Source organism: Patiria miniata, unplaced genomic scaffold, assembly GCF_015706575.1.
Source record: "Patiria miniata isolate m_02_andy unplaced genomic scaffold, ASM1570657v1 HiC_scaffold_9, whole genome shotgun sequence".
Lineage (NCBI taxonomy): Eukaryota > Metazoa > Echinodermata > Asteroidea > Valvatida > Asterinidae > Patiria > Patiria miniata.
The window spans coordinates 22,956,908-22,976,287 of NW_024037076.1; the positions used below are offsets into that span (position 1 = coordinate 22,956,908).

The 19,380-nt window shown below is 38.0% G+C and overlaps 2 protein-coding genes across 7 annotated transcripts; both read left to right on the forward strand.

The window, feature by feature from the left end:
• Positions 1-33: 33 nt before the first annotated feature.
• LOC119720196 (fibroblast growth factor receptor 4-like) lies at positions 34-11,220 on the forward strand. 2 transcript variants are annotated; one of them, XM_038189780.1, is made up of 11 exons: positions 34-1,314; positions 1,671-1,800; positions 2,019-2,209; positions 2,951-3,092; positions 3,339-3,514; positions 3,997-4,138; positions 5,281-5,456; positions 6,749-6,890; positions 7,199-7,371; positions 8,139-8,283; positions 10,080-11,220. In XM_038189780.1, exons 2-11 carry the CDS (start codon positions 1,692-1,694, stop codon positions 10,202-10,204), a joined length of 1,521 nt encoding a protein of 506 aa, XP_038045708.1. In that variant the 5' UTR covers positions 34-1,314; positions 1,671-1,691; the 3' UTR covers positions 10,205-11,220. The 2 variants fall into 2 exon arrangements, with proteins under 2 accessions (XP_038045708.1, XP_038045709.1); XM_038189781.1 differs by lacking the exon at positions 34-1,314 and adding an exon at positions 1,331-1,481.
• Positions 11,221-13,181: 1,961 nt separating this feature from the next.
• On the forward strand, positions 13,182-17,422 carry LOC119720036 (fibroblast growth factor receptor-like). 5 transcript variants are annotated; one of them, XR_005270043.1, is made up of 7 exons: positions 13,182-13,478; positions 13,744-13,897; positions 14,132-14,307; positions 14,955-15,132; positions 15,817-15,998; positions 16,545-16,686; positions 17,024-17,422. XR_005270043.1 is itself a non-coding variant. In XM_038189541.1 (4 exons), the coding sequence occupies exons 2-4, from the start codon at positions 15,843-15,845 to the stop codon at positions 17,164-17,166; spliced, it is 441 nt and encodes a 146-aa protein (XP_038045469.1). In that variant the 5' UTR covers positions 15,577-15,697; positions 15,817-15,842; the 3' UTR covers positions 17,167-17,422. The 5 variants fall into 5 exon arrangements, 1 of the variants encoding a protein (XP_038045469.1); XR_005270042.1 differs by having other exon boundaries at positions 13,191-13,478; positions 14,167-14,307; positions 14,991-15,132; XR_005270041.1 differs by having other exon boundaries at positions 13,196-13,478; positions 14,991-15,132.
• The last annotated feature ends 1,958 nt before the right edge of the window (positions 17,423-19,380 follow it).

Below are 19,380 nucleotides of genomic sequence, written 5' to 3' on the forward strand. Positions count from 1 at the left end.
CGGGTAACATTAACCATTTTGACGTCTCCCTTTAGAGTTTTGGGATTGGCCTGACAGTGCCTGGAAGAGACCCAGGAGCCGACCTCGCACCACCTGGGTGTGCCAGCTAGAAGTTGACCACAAGACACGAGCACAACAGCTGTGGCAGTCAGCATCTGATCGCTTGGTCTGGGCGGCTCAACGCCCCCATGATGGATACGGAGAATGATGATGATGATGTTGGGATTGGTTTCAGGAATTTTAGATAGTGGGAGGAGTCATTTGGAAGTAGGGAAGGTTGGTGGGGTTAGGTCAAATAAGTCAATGACAAGTGATCAATGACCTACCATGACGGGGATTTATTCAGGCTTGGTTTACATTGTTTGCAAATCAGTGTTGTATACAACTTGCAAATGTAGCACCTTGCTTCATGTTTTACGCTAATTTTGACCTAAGACTGTACAATAATTCAATTTAAACTTCAAAAACATCAACTCCAAGGCCCTGTAGAAACTGTTCGGCCCTGCTGTGTCAACCAGTGGTTGGTCTTTTTGATTCTCAAACAAGCTAGACAAACTTTTTTTGGTACCGGTACTTCAAATTTGGTTGGAATTATATCCAGTGCAGTTGTCAAAGAATTTAAAAAAAAAAATCAACAGGTTTTGAAAGGTCCAACTATGCATGCATTACAACTGTACTGTAATTTGGTTGAATTTTTTTGGTTCCATTTTTCAAATCCCCTGAAAGGTTTTGAAATGTCTGGTCATTTTCGGATACACTTCCTATACCCTTAAGTTATCATAGGGTTATAAAGTGTGGGAGTCCCGATATTATAGGACACCGCCGTTGCGTGTGGTGTGTTTGTTGTGAGAGAGTTTTCTCTATGACACCGCGCGCTATTGCGTGCGGAGGGACTTTCCCTCATTGAGCAATACTTTCGCGTGTGTTTGTTGTGAGAGGGTTTTCTCTATGACATGTCGACACCGCGCGCTATTGCGTGCGGAGGGACTTTCCCGATGGGAAATCCGGATACATCATGCAATTACTACAATGTACATGTGCATGTATGTCAGGAACTCGGGAAAACTGGCATCCTAATGGGACGACATTGCACAATTTTGGGGAATTGAAGTTCCAGGAAGTATTTATATTACCACGGGAATTTCTCATTAATTCTAAACGTGGCAGTATTACTTCACTGTATGACCGAATGGTCAAGTACTGGTCGTTTTAAATACAGGCAGAAGAGTGGGTTTTCAGCATTTATAGATAAAGAAGACAACTTGAAAGACATCGCAACCAGTGAATCGCTGAATTGATCGAAACAACTGAGAGGTAAATCTGGCATATGATATGTTCAGCTCTAACAGTAGACGTCATGTAAAACCCCACGACATGTTTATGTTTGTAAAGGCTCTGTTGCACAGCAATATTGTGTGCAAATTTGTACCACAATAAGGACAGGGAGATTGTTTAGCTCGTGTGAATTGGTTTCATCACACGTACGTTACGTTGCTTAAAAATAATTCTAACATTTTCCAAACTCTGGATTCTTTTCTCAAATTTGTGGCTTTACAACCATCTTAGTAGTCTAATAATCATAGAGCAAAATCAAAATGTATTAACATCTCTCTTTATAATGCCGTATTGTCGTTTAAATCTTTGTTTTCTAATTCTTTTTTTTTTCACAGCCATTACTAACCATTCTCAAGATGGACTCTAGAGGGCAGTATAAACGTCTGGTCCTGCATGGCCTCCTCATCTTAAGCCTCGTCAGCTTGTATATTGGATCTGATGCAGCATCCCCAATGGACACACCAGGTAAAAGCCAGCTGTGTTATGTTTATTGAAGAAAACCTTATCCACATGTTGAGCCCGGCTATAGAGGTGGCAGAAAGGAGCACTATATACCAGCCTGTCTCCCTGAAGTTGACTCATAAAAGTGAATTTCAAAGCTTGAACCAATCGTGACCTCAAAATCAATGTTCTTTTTGTCTCTTTTTTTTGTCACTAATGTATTGCATGCATTTGTTTTTCAGACAAAATAGCCACTCGTCCTGTAATTTCTGACATGGTTGATCAGGAGGTCAGCCTTGGTAGCACCGTCACATTTGACTGTCAAGTCATGAGCTTAACAGCGCCAACTTTTGAGTGGTGGAAAGCCGACAATTCATCAGGCAAAGAGCATGAACTCGGAGCCATTCCAGATAAGATAGACATCATTGTACATGTATGTATTGAGTTATAGTTTCCACAAATACATTCCCATCCCATGCAAAGAGTTACAAACAGTAAATAATGCAGTGTAGTCTGTATGCCTCTTATCATATTTGTGTGTTTGATTAACAAACCTTAGTCCTGCAGACATTAACCCAACTACTGCTACTAAATAGGATGTCCAACCTAACACAGTGTAGAGCAATGTAATATTCAACTAAGCAAAAACGCAAGAAAATTTGGGAACATTAGAAATCCTTTATGTTGACCGTTATTTTCCTGTTGTAGCTGTTTAAAAGTTCTCTAAACACGATATTTTCTGTGTTTTTTTTTACATTTATACTCCATCCATATCCTGTATTTCAATATAAGATATAGTCCAAACCTGTTTATCAAACCTCATCAGATTTCCAAGGGCGGATCCAGAACACAATTGTCCCCCCAAAAAGTGGGTCAAAAAAATTACGGCGTGGGGTTCAGGGCCCGCTTAAGGGCCCCGAAAATTTTTTGGATTCTAGATGCTCTGTGGTGCGATCTGAGGCAATTTCTGACCACTTTAACCAATGTTTTTTTTGAGGAAAAGATGGTGGTGTACTCATTGCCTGCCTTTGTTGCGATGTCACATACAAAAAAAAAAATTGGTTTCGTTTTTGGGGGGGGGCCATGGCCCCCTTTGGCCCCCCCCCCCTGGATCCGCCCCTGCAGATTTCCCCATGCACCAAAAACTAAAAGTCTCCATCCTTTAACGTTTCAGAACACTCCTTTGCAAGAGAATGTTTATACTCAGATGCTGAGGATCTACGGAGTAATTTTGGAAGATGCTGGATCCTACAAATGCACCGCTGGTAACAACCTGGGAACCAGCAGTGAGAGTGCATTGCTGACTGTCCATGAAGGTCAGTCTGTCAAATAGATAAACAAAATAAAATAAAATGAATGAAAACTGGAATTTGTTTTATATCTTCACTAGATGAGCAAAACTGCACCGATTTCCCAAACATGATTTTACTTCTTTTATTTAATTGATATAATAATGGGACAGGAAACGAACTTCCATGCTCGATGATTTTACTTCATACTCATTGTGCTTTCTTGTCATTCATATAGGCTTAACATATGTTTTTGTTTTTCTAACAAAATAGTCTCTCGACCCTTCATGATTGACATGAACAACCAGGAGGTCAGCATTGGTAGCACAGTCACGTTTGATTGTCAAGTCATGAGCTCAACAGCGCCAAGTTTTGAGTGGTGGAAAATAGAAGAGTCAGGCTGTGATCGTGAACTCAGAGCCATTCCAGATAAGATGGACATACTCGTTGTATGTATTGAGTTCTATTTAGAGTGTGATCTTGAAACAACAAAGTTTCCACAAACACTTTCCCATCCCACGCAAAGACTTAGTTACAGTAAACAGTGCAGTGGTAATGACATAAACCAGTATGTCTTTAATCATATTTGTGTGTTTGATTAACAAATCCTGCAGACATTAAACCAACTACTGCTCTAAATAGGATGTCCAACCTAACACAGCGTAAAGCAATGTAATATTTGACTAACCAAAAACACAAGAACATTTTGGGAACATTTCTTTGGACTTTTTGTCCTGTTGCAGCTCTTTAAAAGTTCTCTGTTCAGGACGTATTCTGGGTTTTTTTTTTACATCAAATCCATATCCTGTACTTCAATTTAAGTTTGCCTAAACCTGTTCATCCATGGAGAAATAAAACACATGGTTCATCAAACCTCATCAGATTTCCCCATGCACCAAAAACTAAAAGTCTCCATCCTTCAACCTTTCAGAACACTCCTTTGCAAGAGGATGTTTATTCTCAGACGTTGAGGATCTACAGCTTAAGTTTGGAAGATGCTGGATCCTACACATGCACCGCTAGTAACAACCTGGGAACCAGCAGTGAGAGTTCATTGCTGAGCGTCAATGAAGGTCAGTCTTTCAAATAAATAAACAAATAAATAAAATTAGATTCATGGCTGTTTCGGCAATATGTTGTTTTTTTAATGTCATGTTATGGACTGATGGGACATAGATCAGTAGAAAGTTGCATAGTGATCAGTGCCAATAGTTCCGTAGATATAGGCTTATGAAAATGCACCTTTAATGTGACGTCACATTTCATAAGATGATTTTCATTGTAACTTTCAGTCTGGTAACGTCATCAGTCTCCCCCCCCCCCCCCCCTCAACTTGTTGTTAGCGTGAAGCTGGTTGTATACTGTACATCAATTATATGATTCCAGCAAACTTCGCCAAACTCATCAACTGATTACTCATTTTAAACTGTTTCCACCTGCCACGTACTCAAGGGTGCTCTAGCATTTTATGACGTCACTGCTAATGCTTTTGTAAAGAACAACTTAGCCAGATCTTTTACCAATTTTAAATGACAATGCACTTCCAGTTTTAGCCGGAAGGAATTAGGGTCACATGATATTGCACGTAATTATTTTTTAAAAAATGAAAGACCCTGGATTATTCAATCAATAGACGCAAAATTCATGTTTAGGTCTCTCATCAGTGATTTTGTATTGATTTTCAAAGATTATATCTATTAATCTTTGACCTGACGTCACGTGACCCATGATGAGGTCGTCATGACGTCACCTCAATTTTCATCTATAATGCATCCCGGTCTAGGTACATACCAACGTTCATCCAAATCGGACCTGTAGTTCTGTAGATATAGGCATACAAAATATACACTTTTAATGTGACGTCACGTGACTCCTCATGACGTCATGATGGCGTCAATGTTTGGCGCACATCTTTGGGTGGTGGTCTAAGTGTGTGCCAGGTATAAAGGCTATCAGATTGATTTTAGTGCCCAAAGTTCCGGGAACAAAAAATGTGTACAAATGCTATGGGCAAAATTGACTGAAATAGAAAAAAAAAAAATTAATGAAACAACTGTTTTGGCATGTTTGCTGAAACAGCCAATAAATCAGGCTGTTAAAAGCCTGACAAAATTGTGTTCGCTGATTTCAATAACATGAATTTACTTCATACTCATTGTGCTTTCTTGTCATTCATATAAGCCGAAAATATGTTTTTGTTTTTCAAACAAAATAGACTCTCGACCCTTCATGATTGACATGAACAACCAGGAGGTCAGCGTGGGCAGCACAGTCACGTTTGATTGTCAAGTCATGAGCTCAACAGCGCCAAGTTTTGAGTGGTGGAAAACAGACGAGTCAGGCAGTGATCGTGAACTCAGAGCCTTTCCAGATAAGATGGACATACTCGTTGTATGTATTGAGTTATATTTAGAGTATGATCTTGTAACAAAGTTTCCACAAACACTTTTTCCATCCACGGGCGGTGGAACTGGAGGGGGAGGGGACTTACTTGCCCCCCCCCCCCTCAGATTTTCCACGACCAACAAAAGTGCCCCTCTCGCGGTCATAATTGTGCCTCCTTGAGATGAAAACGAAACTGCCCCTCAAAAGCACACATGAAAGCATTATGATCGCTTAAAAATTGTCTCCTGTTTTGTAATGCAAAGTGCCCCTTAAAAACACAAATACCCTTGTGCATTAACAAGATTGTGAACCTTCTCGAGATGGAAAACTATCTCTCAAAAGGATAAATACCCCTCTCGCAATAATAAAATTGCACCCCTCGAGATGGGAAATTGGCCATCAAAACCATAGTGCTCCTCTCACGATAACTTATCGAGATGGGAAAACTGCCCCTCAAAAGCACAATTAGTGCCCCGGCCTGTGCTCCTCTCAAGATGGGAAAACTTGCCGCGACTCACACGAATAAAATGGTCACTGAACTGGCCATCAAAAACAACAGTGCCCTTCTCAGGATAAAAGTGGTCCCTTAATTTGCATAGGCCTAAATAGTCAAATTCAAGGGCGGACCCAGAGATATAACTGCCAAAGGGCTCTCTCAAATGAAAAATTACCTATTTGACAACAATACTGCTATATTGAGACTATTTCTAGAATTGGCCTACACTGTAGTTTTTTAGTGTGGGAATAAAAATTTTCCAAAAATTCAACACAAACATTTTAAAGTGTATATCAATGTTGTTAGTTAGTTTTGTTTGGGTAACGGAAGGTGCCTTTTTTCTGAACAAGTGCCCCTTTTTGGTGATGCCCCCAAGTTTGAAAAGTGTTCTGCCACCGCTGTTCCCATGCCATGCAAACAGTTAATAACAGTGGTAATGACATAAACCAGTATGTCTTTAATCATAGATGTGTGTTTGATTTTAACAAACCTTAATCCTGCAGACATTAAACCAAATACTGATACTAAATAGGATGTCCAACCTAACACAGCGTAAAGCAATGTAATATTTGACTAACCAAAAACACAAGAACATTTTGGGAACATTTTTTGGGGCTTTCGTGTCCTGTTGCAGCTGTTTATTTAAAAGCTCTCTGATCAGGATAGTTTCTGGGTTTTTGTTTTGCATTACTCAAATCCATATCCTGTATTTCAATTTAAGATTGTCTAAACCTGTTCATCAAACCTCATCAGATTTCCCCATGCACCAAAAACTAAAAGTCTCTATCCTTCAACGCTGCAGAACACTCCTTCGCAAGAGAATGTTTACTCTCAGACGTTGAGGATCTACAGAGTAACTTTGAAAGATGCCGGATCCTACATATGCATCTCTGGTAACGACCTGGGAACCAGCAGTGAGAGTTCATTGCTGACTGTAAACAAAGGTCAGTCTGTCAAATAAATAGCAAATGAAATGAATGATAATGTTGATAACTAGAACTTGTTTTATATCTTCAATACATGAGCAAAACTAACAAGATTAGACATAGACAGTGGCTTAAACAGATGAAATACTTTTAGATGAAATCTCACTAAAATCTTAGAATTTTACATGAAAAAAATCAGGTTGTTAAAAGTTTGATTAGATTGTGTACGCTGATTTCCCTAACATAATTTTATTTTACACTCATTGTGCCTTCTTGTCATGTATATAGGCCTAATATATGTTGTGTTTTTTTTCCAAACAAAAAAGCCTCTCGACCCTTCATGATTGCCATGGAAAACAAGGAGGTTATCGTTGGTAGCATCGTCACATTTGATTGCCAAGTCATGAGCTCAACTGAACCAGCTATTCACTGGTGGAAAACAGACCAGTCAGGCGATACCTATGAGCTTAGTGCCATTCAAGGCGAGATAGACATACTTGTAAGTGAAGAGAATTTTAACATTGTAATTTCGAAAACCATCTGTCTTCTTTAAATTAACTGTAAGTGTTCGGGTGCCATGTTTGTCAGGCAAAAACACATGGAAAAGTAAGGTAGCACTTAAAATGACTGACAAAATATAAATTAATTCTTGTTTAATAGTCATTTTAAAGGCTTCCTTATTTTTCCACGTGTTTCTTCAAATTTATGTGTCTGATTCACGTGATGCTGATGAAAGAATAATAAATATTGTTATTGAATATTGTCATGATAGCAAACTTAATGTAGTATCATGTAAATATTTTATTGAAGTAGCCACAATTTGTTTGCTAAATACCAGAAATTAGGGAAGCCTTATAAATCCTGTGTATGTTGAACATTACTGCTGTCTGGCTATTTCTGGTGTTTTTTTAATTACATAACCAGTATGAACTCAAATCCACATCCTGTACAGTTATGCAACTGAAATAGATTGTATCTCTTTCATTGCTATTATTTACTTTCTCAGTAATTTGACAGCAGTCTTGGGTGCTCCTCTACAGAAGGCAGAAGGCATTGTCTTTCTCTCAGATGTCACCCCCATTCATATCGTTATTCTTCTCTTGATACAACATTTTCTATCATTTCTTTTATCAACTTTTTTGTATGAATGGAAATTAAAACAAACAAACAAACAAACAACATAAGATTGTCTAAACCTGTTCATCAAACCTTATCCTATGTTCCCATGCACCGAAAACTAAACATCTGCATCCTTCAATGTTTCAGAACCCTTCTCAGCGAGAGAATGTTCATTCTCTGGCATTTAGGATCTACAGCGTTACTTCGGAAGATGCTGGAACCTACACATGCATCGCTGGTAACAACCGTGGAACTAGCACAGAGGAAGCAGAGCTGACAATTATCACTCCAGGTCAGTTATCAATTTGGCGCTCCCCTCGCCTCCTCTCCTCTCCCCACCCCCCCCCCCCTCCCCCCCTTCTCAACCCCTTTCCCCCCTAAAAAAGTAGTGCATTAGAAAACTGTTTACCCTATGTCGACCAACCCTCCCAATGTCTTTTAGCTCTGCCTTTCTGAATCCACCCAATACCACAATATTTTTTTGTAATAAATATTGGGAAACTAAGCCCCATGTGATTAACTTACATTTGTGCACCAAACAGAACAGTCTTTAATTCATAAAAATCAAGTTTGGGCTGATTTGTGGTGGTTAGTATTAAAAAGAAAAGGAAATGTAGATACAAACAGGCTTCAATCTTAATAAATGTGGCTGATGTTTTTTTATGCCCCGCGGCGAAGCCGAAGGGGCATACTGTTTCCGCCTTGTCCTTCCGTGGGTGGGTGGGTGGGTGGGTGTGTGGGTGTGTGTGTGGGTGGGTGGGTGTGTGGGTGTGTGTGTCCGGACAAATCTTGTCAGCGCGATAACTTGAGAAATACTTAACATATGAACTTCAAATTTGGTTTGTGGATTGTCCTTGGTAATCCTAAGAAGCCTTTTGCATTTGGGGCCGAAAGGTCAAGGGTCAAGGTCACAGTGGCTGAAACAATAGAAATTTTGTCAGCGCGATAACTTGAGAAATACTTAACATATGAACTTCAAATTTGGTTTGTGGATTGTCCTTGGCAATTCTAAGAAGCCTTTTACATTACGGGCCAAAAGGTCAAGGGTCAAGGTCACAGTGACTAAAACAAAAGAAATTTTGTCAGCGCGATAACTTGAGAAATACTTTACATATGAACTTCAAATTTGGTTTGTGTATTGTTCTTGGTAATCCTAAGAAGCCTATTGCATTTGGGGCCGAAAGGTCAAGGGTCAAGGTCACAGTGGCTGAAACAATAGAAATTTTGTCAGCGCGATAACTTGAGATATACTTTACATATGAACTTCAAATTTGGTTTGTGGATTGTCCTTGGCAATCCTAAGAAGCCTTTTGCATTTGGGGCCAAAAGGTCAAGGGTCAAGGTCACAGTGGCAAAAACAAAAGAAATTTTGTCAGCGCGATAACTTGAGATATACTTTACATATGAACTTCAAATTTGGTTTGTGGATTGTCCTTGGCAATCCTAAGGAGCCTATCGCATTGGGGGTCGAAAGGTCAAGGGTCAAGGTCACAGTGGCTAAAACAATAGAAATCTTGTATTTATTCTGAGATCATAGGGATTAGGGATTAATTCATATAAAACCTACAGAAGACACTAATGCTGTCAATGAACGTTCCATTTGACCAAGGTACATGTAATTTGATGTTAGAGTGGTGTTATGTCATGGAAACAGTCACGGTTGCGGGGCATTTGTGTTTGTAAACACACCTGACTTGTTTTTACATGTATTTGTTTTTAGCTCCAAGAGCGGGGTGCATGTGTAGGGCCCCTCCGAGAGCCTAGAGAAAGTTCTAGAAAATTCCCCCCCCCCCCTAAAAAAAATAGTCTTTCCCCTTATGCTTGCCTCATGTGCTTTCCCCATGCTCATGTGGCTAGCACATGCTCACTTTTAGCCTGTACAGCTGGTCAGCTGGGCAGTGACCCAGTTACCATGGTCACTTCCTTCTGATTGGCTAAGGCACCCAGCAGGAAATGGAACTTCACCCCCTTTAATTGTTCACTTTGGCTGTGTCTCAAGCATTCCTTGATGAGCAGCTAATGAATAAAGTCCATCTTCCAGTTTTATGCAACATATTCATGTGTGCATTACTTTTGCTCATTTTTCAGAATTGAAACCTACCACGAGCGGGGCAGCTAGCCTACACATGAAATTCGGTGCACCGGGAACTCTGGCTCTGACTCTGATGGCCGTCTGTGGATATGCCTTTGGAAATCATTTGTTCTTTGACTAAAAAGAACAGGCCATTTTAAGAATGTCTATTAAGAACCCCTTGTTTGAACATTTATAACGACTCATCTTCTTAACCTTACATTCTAAATGACAAACAAGAATCTCTAGATTGTTTCACTGGTGAGGTGGCACAATTTACTCAGTGGTGTGATGATAACTATCTAGAAATCAATATCAACAAAACCAAAGAGATGGTGATTGATTTTAGGAAAAAGAAATCTCCAATTACACCAGCTAATATTAAAGGCAAATGTGTGGAAGCATGCAGTGTCTGTTTACAAATACTTGGGAACTGAAATTGAAGACCAACTGAAATTTGACGCATACATGCGTCAAATTTCAGTTGGTCATCAATTTCATGTACCAAATCAAAATATAACAAGCTGCAACAACGTTTGTTTTTTCTGCGCAAACTCAAGTCTTTTCACGTTGATAAAACTATTTTACAACTGTTTTACAAGTCCATGGTACAGAGTATTCTCACATTTTGTCTTGTTTGTTTTTACGGAAATATGAGGTGCCAGGATCGGATTAAGCTAGACAGAATAGTTAAGCAAGCCAGTAAAGCTATTGGTTTACAACAAGAGTCTCCAGAGGCATTATACAGGTCTCTTATGTGCAATAAAATTAAGACGGTTCTTTCCGACTCACATCACCCATTGAATGCCGACTTCCAAACGAACTCCAGAAGGAATCGCTTTTTACAACGAAGGATCAGGACACGGCAATACGGCAGTTCATTCGTTCCAGCAGCTATCAAATGGTACAATGAGCAACTGGAACGATGAACTGCCGTGTGGCTGACCCTGATCCCTCATTAATGTAATGTAATATGTGTATTATATGTAGTAGTTTGTTTTTTACCTGTATTTATTGGATTTATAAGTTTGTGGTAACTACATTGCATTTTTACATCTTTTTAATTAATGATTGTATGTTTATATAACCCACTTTTTGTCAAGGCCATTTTAATTTCCCTCCTGAGAGATAATAAAGTTCAATCTTATCTTATCTAAACCTTACATTTTCATTGTGTTTTGGCCAAAGCTTAACTTTTTTCAAAAATACTCAGAAACGCTTTTGATGCATAATGACTTTAATTCATTATTCAAAAAGGCAAAAATTGCAAGATTTTACCTAAAGATTTATAATTATTTTGGAAAAAAATTGCCTCTGAAAGTAACATCTGATGAGTGTAAACGTGCTTCAGGGGACCCCGAGGTATCGGGGCTTTGTTTGAGCAAGTTAAGGAAATTTCATTTTCAGTAAAAATTAACCTAATTGTAAAGGGTTTCGCTTACATTTTTAATTAATTTTGTCAATCCAAAAATTTTGCAACTTTAAAGCAAATCCAGATTTGCAGCAAATTTAAGAGAAAGGATAACGCAACACATGAATTTACTCTGGGAAAAAATGTATGTTTATTAATTTACAAAGTGCCTTCAACAAACAATAAAAAGCAGTTCACTAACTGAAAACTATAAAATCCATGATCATGGTGAGTGGACAAATAAGTGACAGAAAAATGTAAATTGAGGCATCCTAACAAACACCTTAATGGAGAGCTATATCGCTAATGAGCTTGGGCAAAGGTCAAAGTTAATTAGGGACCTAGTATACAAGGATGTGGGGGGGGGGCCTAAATGTTACAGTTGCGGTGCCCAATTTCTGTTAAACCCGTTAACCATGGTCACTTGAAGACTAAAACATTTATAGGAGGGGGTGACCGTGAAGGGGGGGGGGGGGGCAACGATTTTTTATGGCGGGGTAGTCTAGAAAGCATAGCATACAGAGGACAATTATAAGCTTGGGTAGTCATTTTTCATTTAGAGAAATAATAAACATGAATTGGCTTGCAGTGCAGTGATATCAAATGCTACTTTTTAGCAGATATATTAATTTAAGTGTTTTAAACTCACTTGTTATTATTTATTGCCAAAGTTGTTCTCTGCAGAGTCATAACCAATTTTTCATGTGAAATGAACTAAGCTCTCTTAAAATAAACCATTGCAAGTCATAAATGAGTTTTATTGTCCAATCTTTGTGTGTTTTTGTTTGTTGCTGTTCTGAATGCCAGTTGATTTTTAGTTGAAATGAGTGTGATTTCTCGATTGAAACAGTTTGATTGGAGCCATATCTTTGAAGAGATGTCAGTTAATATATTCAGCCAGTGGTTGTCTAATTGTTTTTCAAACAAATCTATGAGCCGACACAATAAGAGGGTGCTGTTTGATTTTGGTTAAGTTTGCTGTATTTACCCAATTCAAATAGCAGCCTCCACCTATTGTGTCTGCCATATCTCAAATATGCTTAACAAACCTTTGAACTTGTTTTTTTTTTCAATTCAAATTTGTTTGTTTTTTGATAAGCAAATGTTTAGACCAGATCAGACTGGATCCTAGGTACATTGGTGTAAAGTCTAGAAACGGTTACAATAATCCTGGATGTGACATTTTGAGAACTGGATGAATAAGGTAAGTTGTAGAAATAGCTATGCCAAAATCTTAAACTGTATGTCAGGCATTGTCTTACGATTAACTTTATATTATTGCATTCCACTCATTCACTTTTCGACATTCCTGTTTGCGGTGGCTCATACTGGACCAATGAAGGAAAAACAAATAATGTGTTATTACCTATCCTCTTCAATGGTAGAGTCAAAGACATTTATTTCTAAATGTGGAATTGCCTATTTTCAATAATGGTACGATCAAAGGTAACGTTTTCTTCTATCGCCCAAATTCCCCATTTCTAAATGTGGTACTCCACATTTAGAAATCGGGAATTCCTTATTTCTGAATGTGGTACTCCACATTTAGAAATCGGGAATTCCTTATTTCTGAATGTGGTACTCCACATTTAGAAATCGGGAAATTCCTTATTTCTGAATGTGGTACTCCACATTTAGAAATCGGGAAATTCCTTATTTCTGAATGTGGTACTCCACATTTAGAAATCGGGAATTCCTTATTTCTGAATGTGGTACTCCACATTTAGAAATCGGGAATTCCTTATTTCTAAATGTGGAGTACCACATTTAGAAATCGGGGAATTCCTTATTTCTAAATACTCCACATTGGACTTTGGGCGACAAAAAAAAATCATGTTTCTCATTATGCATTGTTGGTTTTATCAGATAAATATATGCGGGAGCGTGGGTTCTCAGCACAAAGAAGACAACTTCGTCACAGCTTACAGCTTGCTGAATTGATCGCAAAACTGAGAGGGAAAACTGGCGTATTAAACTCTAAAAGTTTAATACGTCAGTTCAGTCGGTATGTGCTTTGAGTTAATTCCTGTTGACTGGATTATAAGAAAGCTTCTGATAAAATTAATCATAATTTGTTGATCAAAACGCTGATTATCTTGGCAATTAATCCAAAGATTATATGATGGATTAGAAGCTTTCTTTGCCAAAGACAACAGAGAGTTAAACTTGACATGATGCTGACCTTTTTACCATAAAGTGGGCCTTTTAATGTGTAAAAGGCAGTTAATTGAACTTGACTTTCTTTGTTTTAAAAATATCTGTTTTCACAGCAATTGCTAACGATTCTCAAGATGGAGTCTGGAGGGCGGTATACTGTGCGTCTGGTCCTGTACCACTTGTGTCTGGCCTATGATCATCTCCTCATCTCAACCCTTTTCAGCTTGGCTTTAGCATCTCATGCAGCATCCACAAGGATCACACGAGGTAAGAAATTAGATCTGGATTCAAGGTATTAGGTGTTTACTGAAGAAAATGTACTACAAGTATAAAGATCATCTTATATTTGTTATATTCTTAATAGTTCAGATGACTGTATAATTCTGGGGATGTTATTTTTTAAGAAACTATTTTGAAGTTTGAGCCAAAGTTTGTAACTGTACTTTCTTTTTCTCTTTTGTCACTAATTTGATACATGCATTTATTTTTCAAACAAACTAGCCACTCCTCCCATCATTTCTGACATGAACAATCAGGAGGTTAGCGTTGGTAGCACCGTCACATTTGATTGTCGAGTCAGAAGCTTAGCAGTACCAGCAATCCACTGGTGGAAAACGGACCAGTCAGGCAGTAGACATGAACTGAGAGCCATTCCAGATAAGATAGACATACTCATTGTAAGTATAGAGTGCTTGGTGTTTTTATGTGAATCTTGTAAAACAAAAGTAAACTAAATGATTAAAATTATAGTCCCACAATTTGTTTGGAGTTTTGTCATACTTCTTGATTTGTGCACATGCAAACACAAATTCTACCTGTTGCCACATGTATGGTTAGTGCCTAGTGATTATGGGGCCGTATCATAAGTCTGATGCCTTATAGGTCCGACGCCTCATAAATTCGGACTTATGAGACGTCGGACTTATGAGGCAAAAATTCTGCCTTATTGGTCTATTGGTCAGACGCCTCATAAGTCCGACGCCTCATAAATCCGACAACAGACAAAGGCTGTTTCAGACTTATGAGGTGTTGGAGCTATGAGGCATCCGACTTATGTGGCATCAGACCTATGAGGCAGAACAAGTAAATGTTATGCCAAATAAGTCCGACACCTCACAAGTCTGAAATATGAGGCGTTTGACCTATGAGGCGTCGGACTTATGAGCGGAGCCCGTGATTACACTCAAACTTCAAGTGTTGTTGACTCAAGTCGCTGACTCAGACTTGAGTCTGACTCAAGTCACTATTTTTTTGACTTGAGACTTGACTTAACTTGGGAAAAAATGACTTGGTTACAGCTCTGCAAACTTCTCCCTTCTACCAGGAAATGTAAGTGTCCATGCACCCTTCTGTATTCCAGAATACTCCTAGGCAAGAGAATGTTTATTCTCAGACATTGAAGATCTACAGAGTAACTTTGGAAGATGCTGGATCCTATATATGCTACGCAGGTATCAAGGCAGGAACCAGCAGATAGAGTGCACAGCTGACTGTCAGTCAAGGTCAGTCTGTCAAATAAATAAATCAGTAAACAAAAGAACAAATGGACATTTCTGTTGCCATGGAAATTTGTTTTATATATACGAGTACAAGTGTTGGCCATTATTAACTATATTAACCCTTGTATATAATTTCCAATTTGCCAGGTACAAACTTGGATTAGATCCAGGCAGTGTTAGATGCTATGTTTATTTAAGAAATTCTGCTCAAAGTGAGAATAATCTTGTGTTTCTGGCATTCTAATTGTCTGATGTGAATAACGGAGTTTTCTTTTGTCTAAAAGCTTTTTCTAAAGATACACATTTTAAAGAAACTATTTTTAAAACATAAAAGTGTAAGATAACTAATATGTCTTAGATAATATGTCATATTGTGAGGTGATTTGTGTGCGTCTCTGTGTAGATGTTGGGAGAGGAAAACCCCAGACAACTATTTAGGGGAAATCTGTGGAATCAGGCAGGGATTGAAAATCCAATCCACATGTGAACCTGGGTGTGATTCGAACCTGGGCCATATAGATGGAGGAAAGGAGCACTGTGCTAGCCTGTCTCCCTTGACATTATCAAAGTATACTTCAAAGCTTGAACTACTTCAAACACAAATTAAATCCTAGCAGTGACCTTGAAAACAGTGTCCTTGTTTGTCTCTTTTATCACTGATGTGTGATGCATGTATTTGTTTTTCAGTCAAGACTCAACCCATCATTTCTACCATGGGAAAGCAGAAGGTTAGAGTTGGTAGCACAGCCACGTTTAATTGTCAAGTCCAGAGTACGACTTCAACAGCTTTTGAGTGGTGGAAAACAGAAACAACATCAAGCAATAATAGTAGACTTGTACCCATTCGAAAGAAGATTGACATACAAGTTGTAAGTGTAAAGTATGCAATATTGTACTTTTGTAATGAAAATGGTCCATTTACTTTAATTTATCTGATCAACTGAACCTACACTGTATAAACTGTATTTTCATTTGGGCAATCATAACGTAGTATCTTGAAAGTCTTTTAAATATAGACAAATCCTGCGACAGCCATTTTCTGCGGCGGCGCAGGCTCGTGCAAGTCGCTCTCAGGAAGTACACATGAACTGTGGGCTCTTTCAACCAATAGGAATACCCAAATGCGCGTGCGTCTCGTCATTAAGAACGCGTGCAGCATGCGCTTGAGCATGACACCAACGCAGTAACAAGCTTCTAATTCTGGACGCTGGATATCAGTATAGGCACAGTTTTTCGAGGCTAAACACCAGGAATTTGGGGAACTGTTAAATTCACGTATGTTGAACTGAGTGATACAACTGTTTTAACTCAAATTTTCAACATCAGTTAAGATCAGTTAAAGCCTGTTCATTAAACCTCATCAGATTTTCCCATGCACCAAACAAAATAAAAGTCTCCATCCTTCAACTTTTCAGAACAACCCTCTGCAAGAAGATGTTTATTCTCAGACGTTGAGCATCTACAGCGTAACTAAGGAAGATGCTGGAAACTACATGTGCCGCGCCGAGAACGACTTTGGAAGCAGCACAAAGATAGCGGAGTTGGAAGTCACTTCAGGTCAGTTGTCAATTTGGCCAATCCCCCCCCCCCCCACACACACACACTAAAAAACTGACATCAGAAATTGTTTGCTGTCTGTCAGTCAATCCTCCAAAGATATTTGTTTTTATCAGCCTTCCTGAATTCACCCACTAACACAGTTTTTTTGTACTAAAGTAAGATAAGGAAACTAAGCCTCATTTCCAAAAAATCATTAGTGGACCAAGCTATAAATTTCTGATATAAAAATCAAGTGGAGGCTGATTTGTGGTGCTTAGGGTTAAGGAAAAGTATATTTTGATAAAAAAAACAGAATGAATGTATTAATTAATTTTCATGCGTTTCTATTTCCTAGCTCCTCCCAAGAATAAGCCCCCTCCCAAGAAAAAGCCCCCTCCTCGAAGAGGGGGGAGCATGAAATTCAGCGCACCGGGACCCGTTGCACTGATTCTGATGTTACTCTGTGGATATGCCTTGGGGAATCAATTTGTTCTTTGACTAAAGGTCCAGGATTTTCAAATTCTTTTTAAAATTTTTTTGTCAATTTTGTCAATGTATTACTTCAATATGGAACTGTAATTTTTGAATGTTCAATTGAACTGTAATATTGTATTTGTTGTTATGTGCATTTGAGATTTGTTATGTGATTTGCGCAGTGTGATTACATGTATAATAATAGTCAAATTTCCTGTTAATGTACCTTTAAACATCGAAAAATAAAATGACCAAGTTTTTACGAAATACCTTACAGGAACTATTTTTCACTACTGCTCCAAATTTACCATTTTTTTCAGTCCAATTTTGTTTACTAATTGGTTTTATGTTCATGAATGGGTGCAGGTCAGCTAGACTGGCTCCCTTAGCGTACAATTTTCCGGCATCTGTAAATAGATCCATTTCAACAAGCAAAATTTGCTAGATTTTGGTGAATATTCTGACCGATTTCCCCTATTTTTTGACAAAAAGTTCCTTCAAAATGAACTGTATACTGGGCAGACCACTATTTTAATTTAAACATGTTCAACAACTTTAAAAGAATTTCATTTTTCAACAAAAATTGCAGAAAATTGCAAGATACTCTAATATGCATAATTTTGAATATTTGGGCAAAAAGAACAACAATTTTTGGAGCAAAAAAAAATAATTTTTTCAGCAATTTTGCCTTAATTTTTTTGTCGAAATTACCCCTTAAATAGCACATCTGTCCAGTAATCGATTTGGAATGCGTTAAAGGGCCTTTAGGGCATCTTTCTAGCAACTTTCAAGAAATTTAATTTTTTGGCCAAAATTGAAAAAAATGTAAGGGGTTAGCCTTACATTTTGAGTCAAAATCGGCCAAAAATTGACTTTTCTGAAAACTAGGCAGAAATTCATCTGGATGCAAGAGGAACATCAATCGATACTCTAACACGCATAAATTTGAAGATTTGGGCAAAAAACAGCAATTTTTGATGAAAAAAAAATATTTTTTGAGCGATTTTACTCTAATTTTTTGACGGAATTACCCCTTTAATAGCACATCTGTCCAGTAATCGATTTGGAATGCGTTCAAGGGCCTTTAGGGCATCTTTCTAGCAACTTTCAAGAAATTTCATTTTTTGGCCAAAATTGAAAAAAAATGTAAGGGGTTAGCCTTACATTTTGAGTCAAAATCGGCCAAAAATTGACTTTTCTCAAAACTAGGCAGAAATTCATCTGGATGCAAGAGGAACATCAATCGATACTCTAACACGCATAAATTTGAAGATTTGGGCAAAAACCAACAATTTTTGAAGAAAAAAAAATATTTTTTGAGCGATTTTACCTTAATTTTTCGACGGAATTACCCCTTTAATAGCACGTCTGTCCAGTAATCGATTTGGAATGCGTTCAAGGGCCTTTAGGGCATCTTTCTAGCAACTTTCAAGAAATTTCATTTTTTGGCCAAAATTGAAAAAAATGTAAGGGGTTAGCCTTACATTTTGAGTCAAAATCGGCCAAAAATTGACTTTTCTCAAAACTAGGCAGAAATTCATCTGGACGCAAGAGGAACATCAATCGATACTCTAACACGCATAAATTTGAAGATTTGGGCAAAAAACAGCAATTTTTGATGAAAAAAAATTAATTTTTGAGCGATTTTACCTTAATTTTTCGACGGAATTACCCCTTTAATAGCACATCTGTCCAGTAATCGATTTGGAATGCGTTCAAGGGCCTTTAGGGCATCTTTCTAGCAACTTTCAAGAAATTTCATTTTTTGGCCAAAATTGAAAAAAATGTAAGGGGTTAGCCTTACATTTTGAGTCAAAATCGGCCAAAAATTGACTTTTCTCAAAACTAGGCAGAAATTCATCTGGATGCAAGAGGAACATCAATCGATGCTCTAACACGCATAAATTTGAAGATTTGGGCAAAAACCAACAATTTTTGATGAAAAAAATTTTATTTTTGAGCGATTTTACCTTAATTATTCGACGGAATTACCCCTGTAAAAGCACATCTGTCCAGTAATTGATTTAGAATGCGTTCAAGGGCCTTTAAGGCATCTTTCTAGCAACTTTCAAGAAATTTCATTTTTTGGCCAAAATTGAAAAAAATGTAAGGGGTTAGCCTTACATTTTGAGTCAAAATCGGCCAAAAATTGACTTTTCTCAAAACTAGGCAGAAATTCATCTGGATGCAAGAGGAACATCAATCGATACTCTAACACGCATAAATTTGAAGATTTGG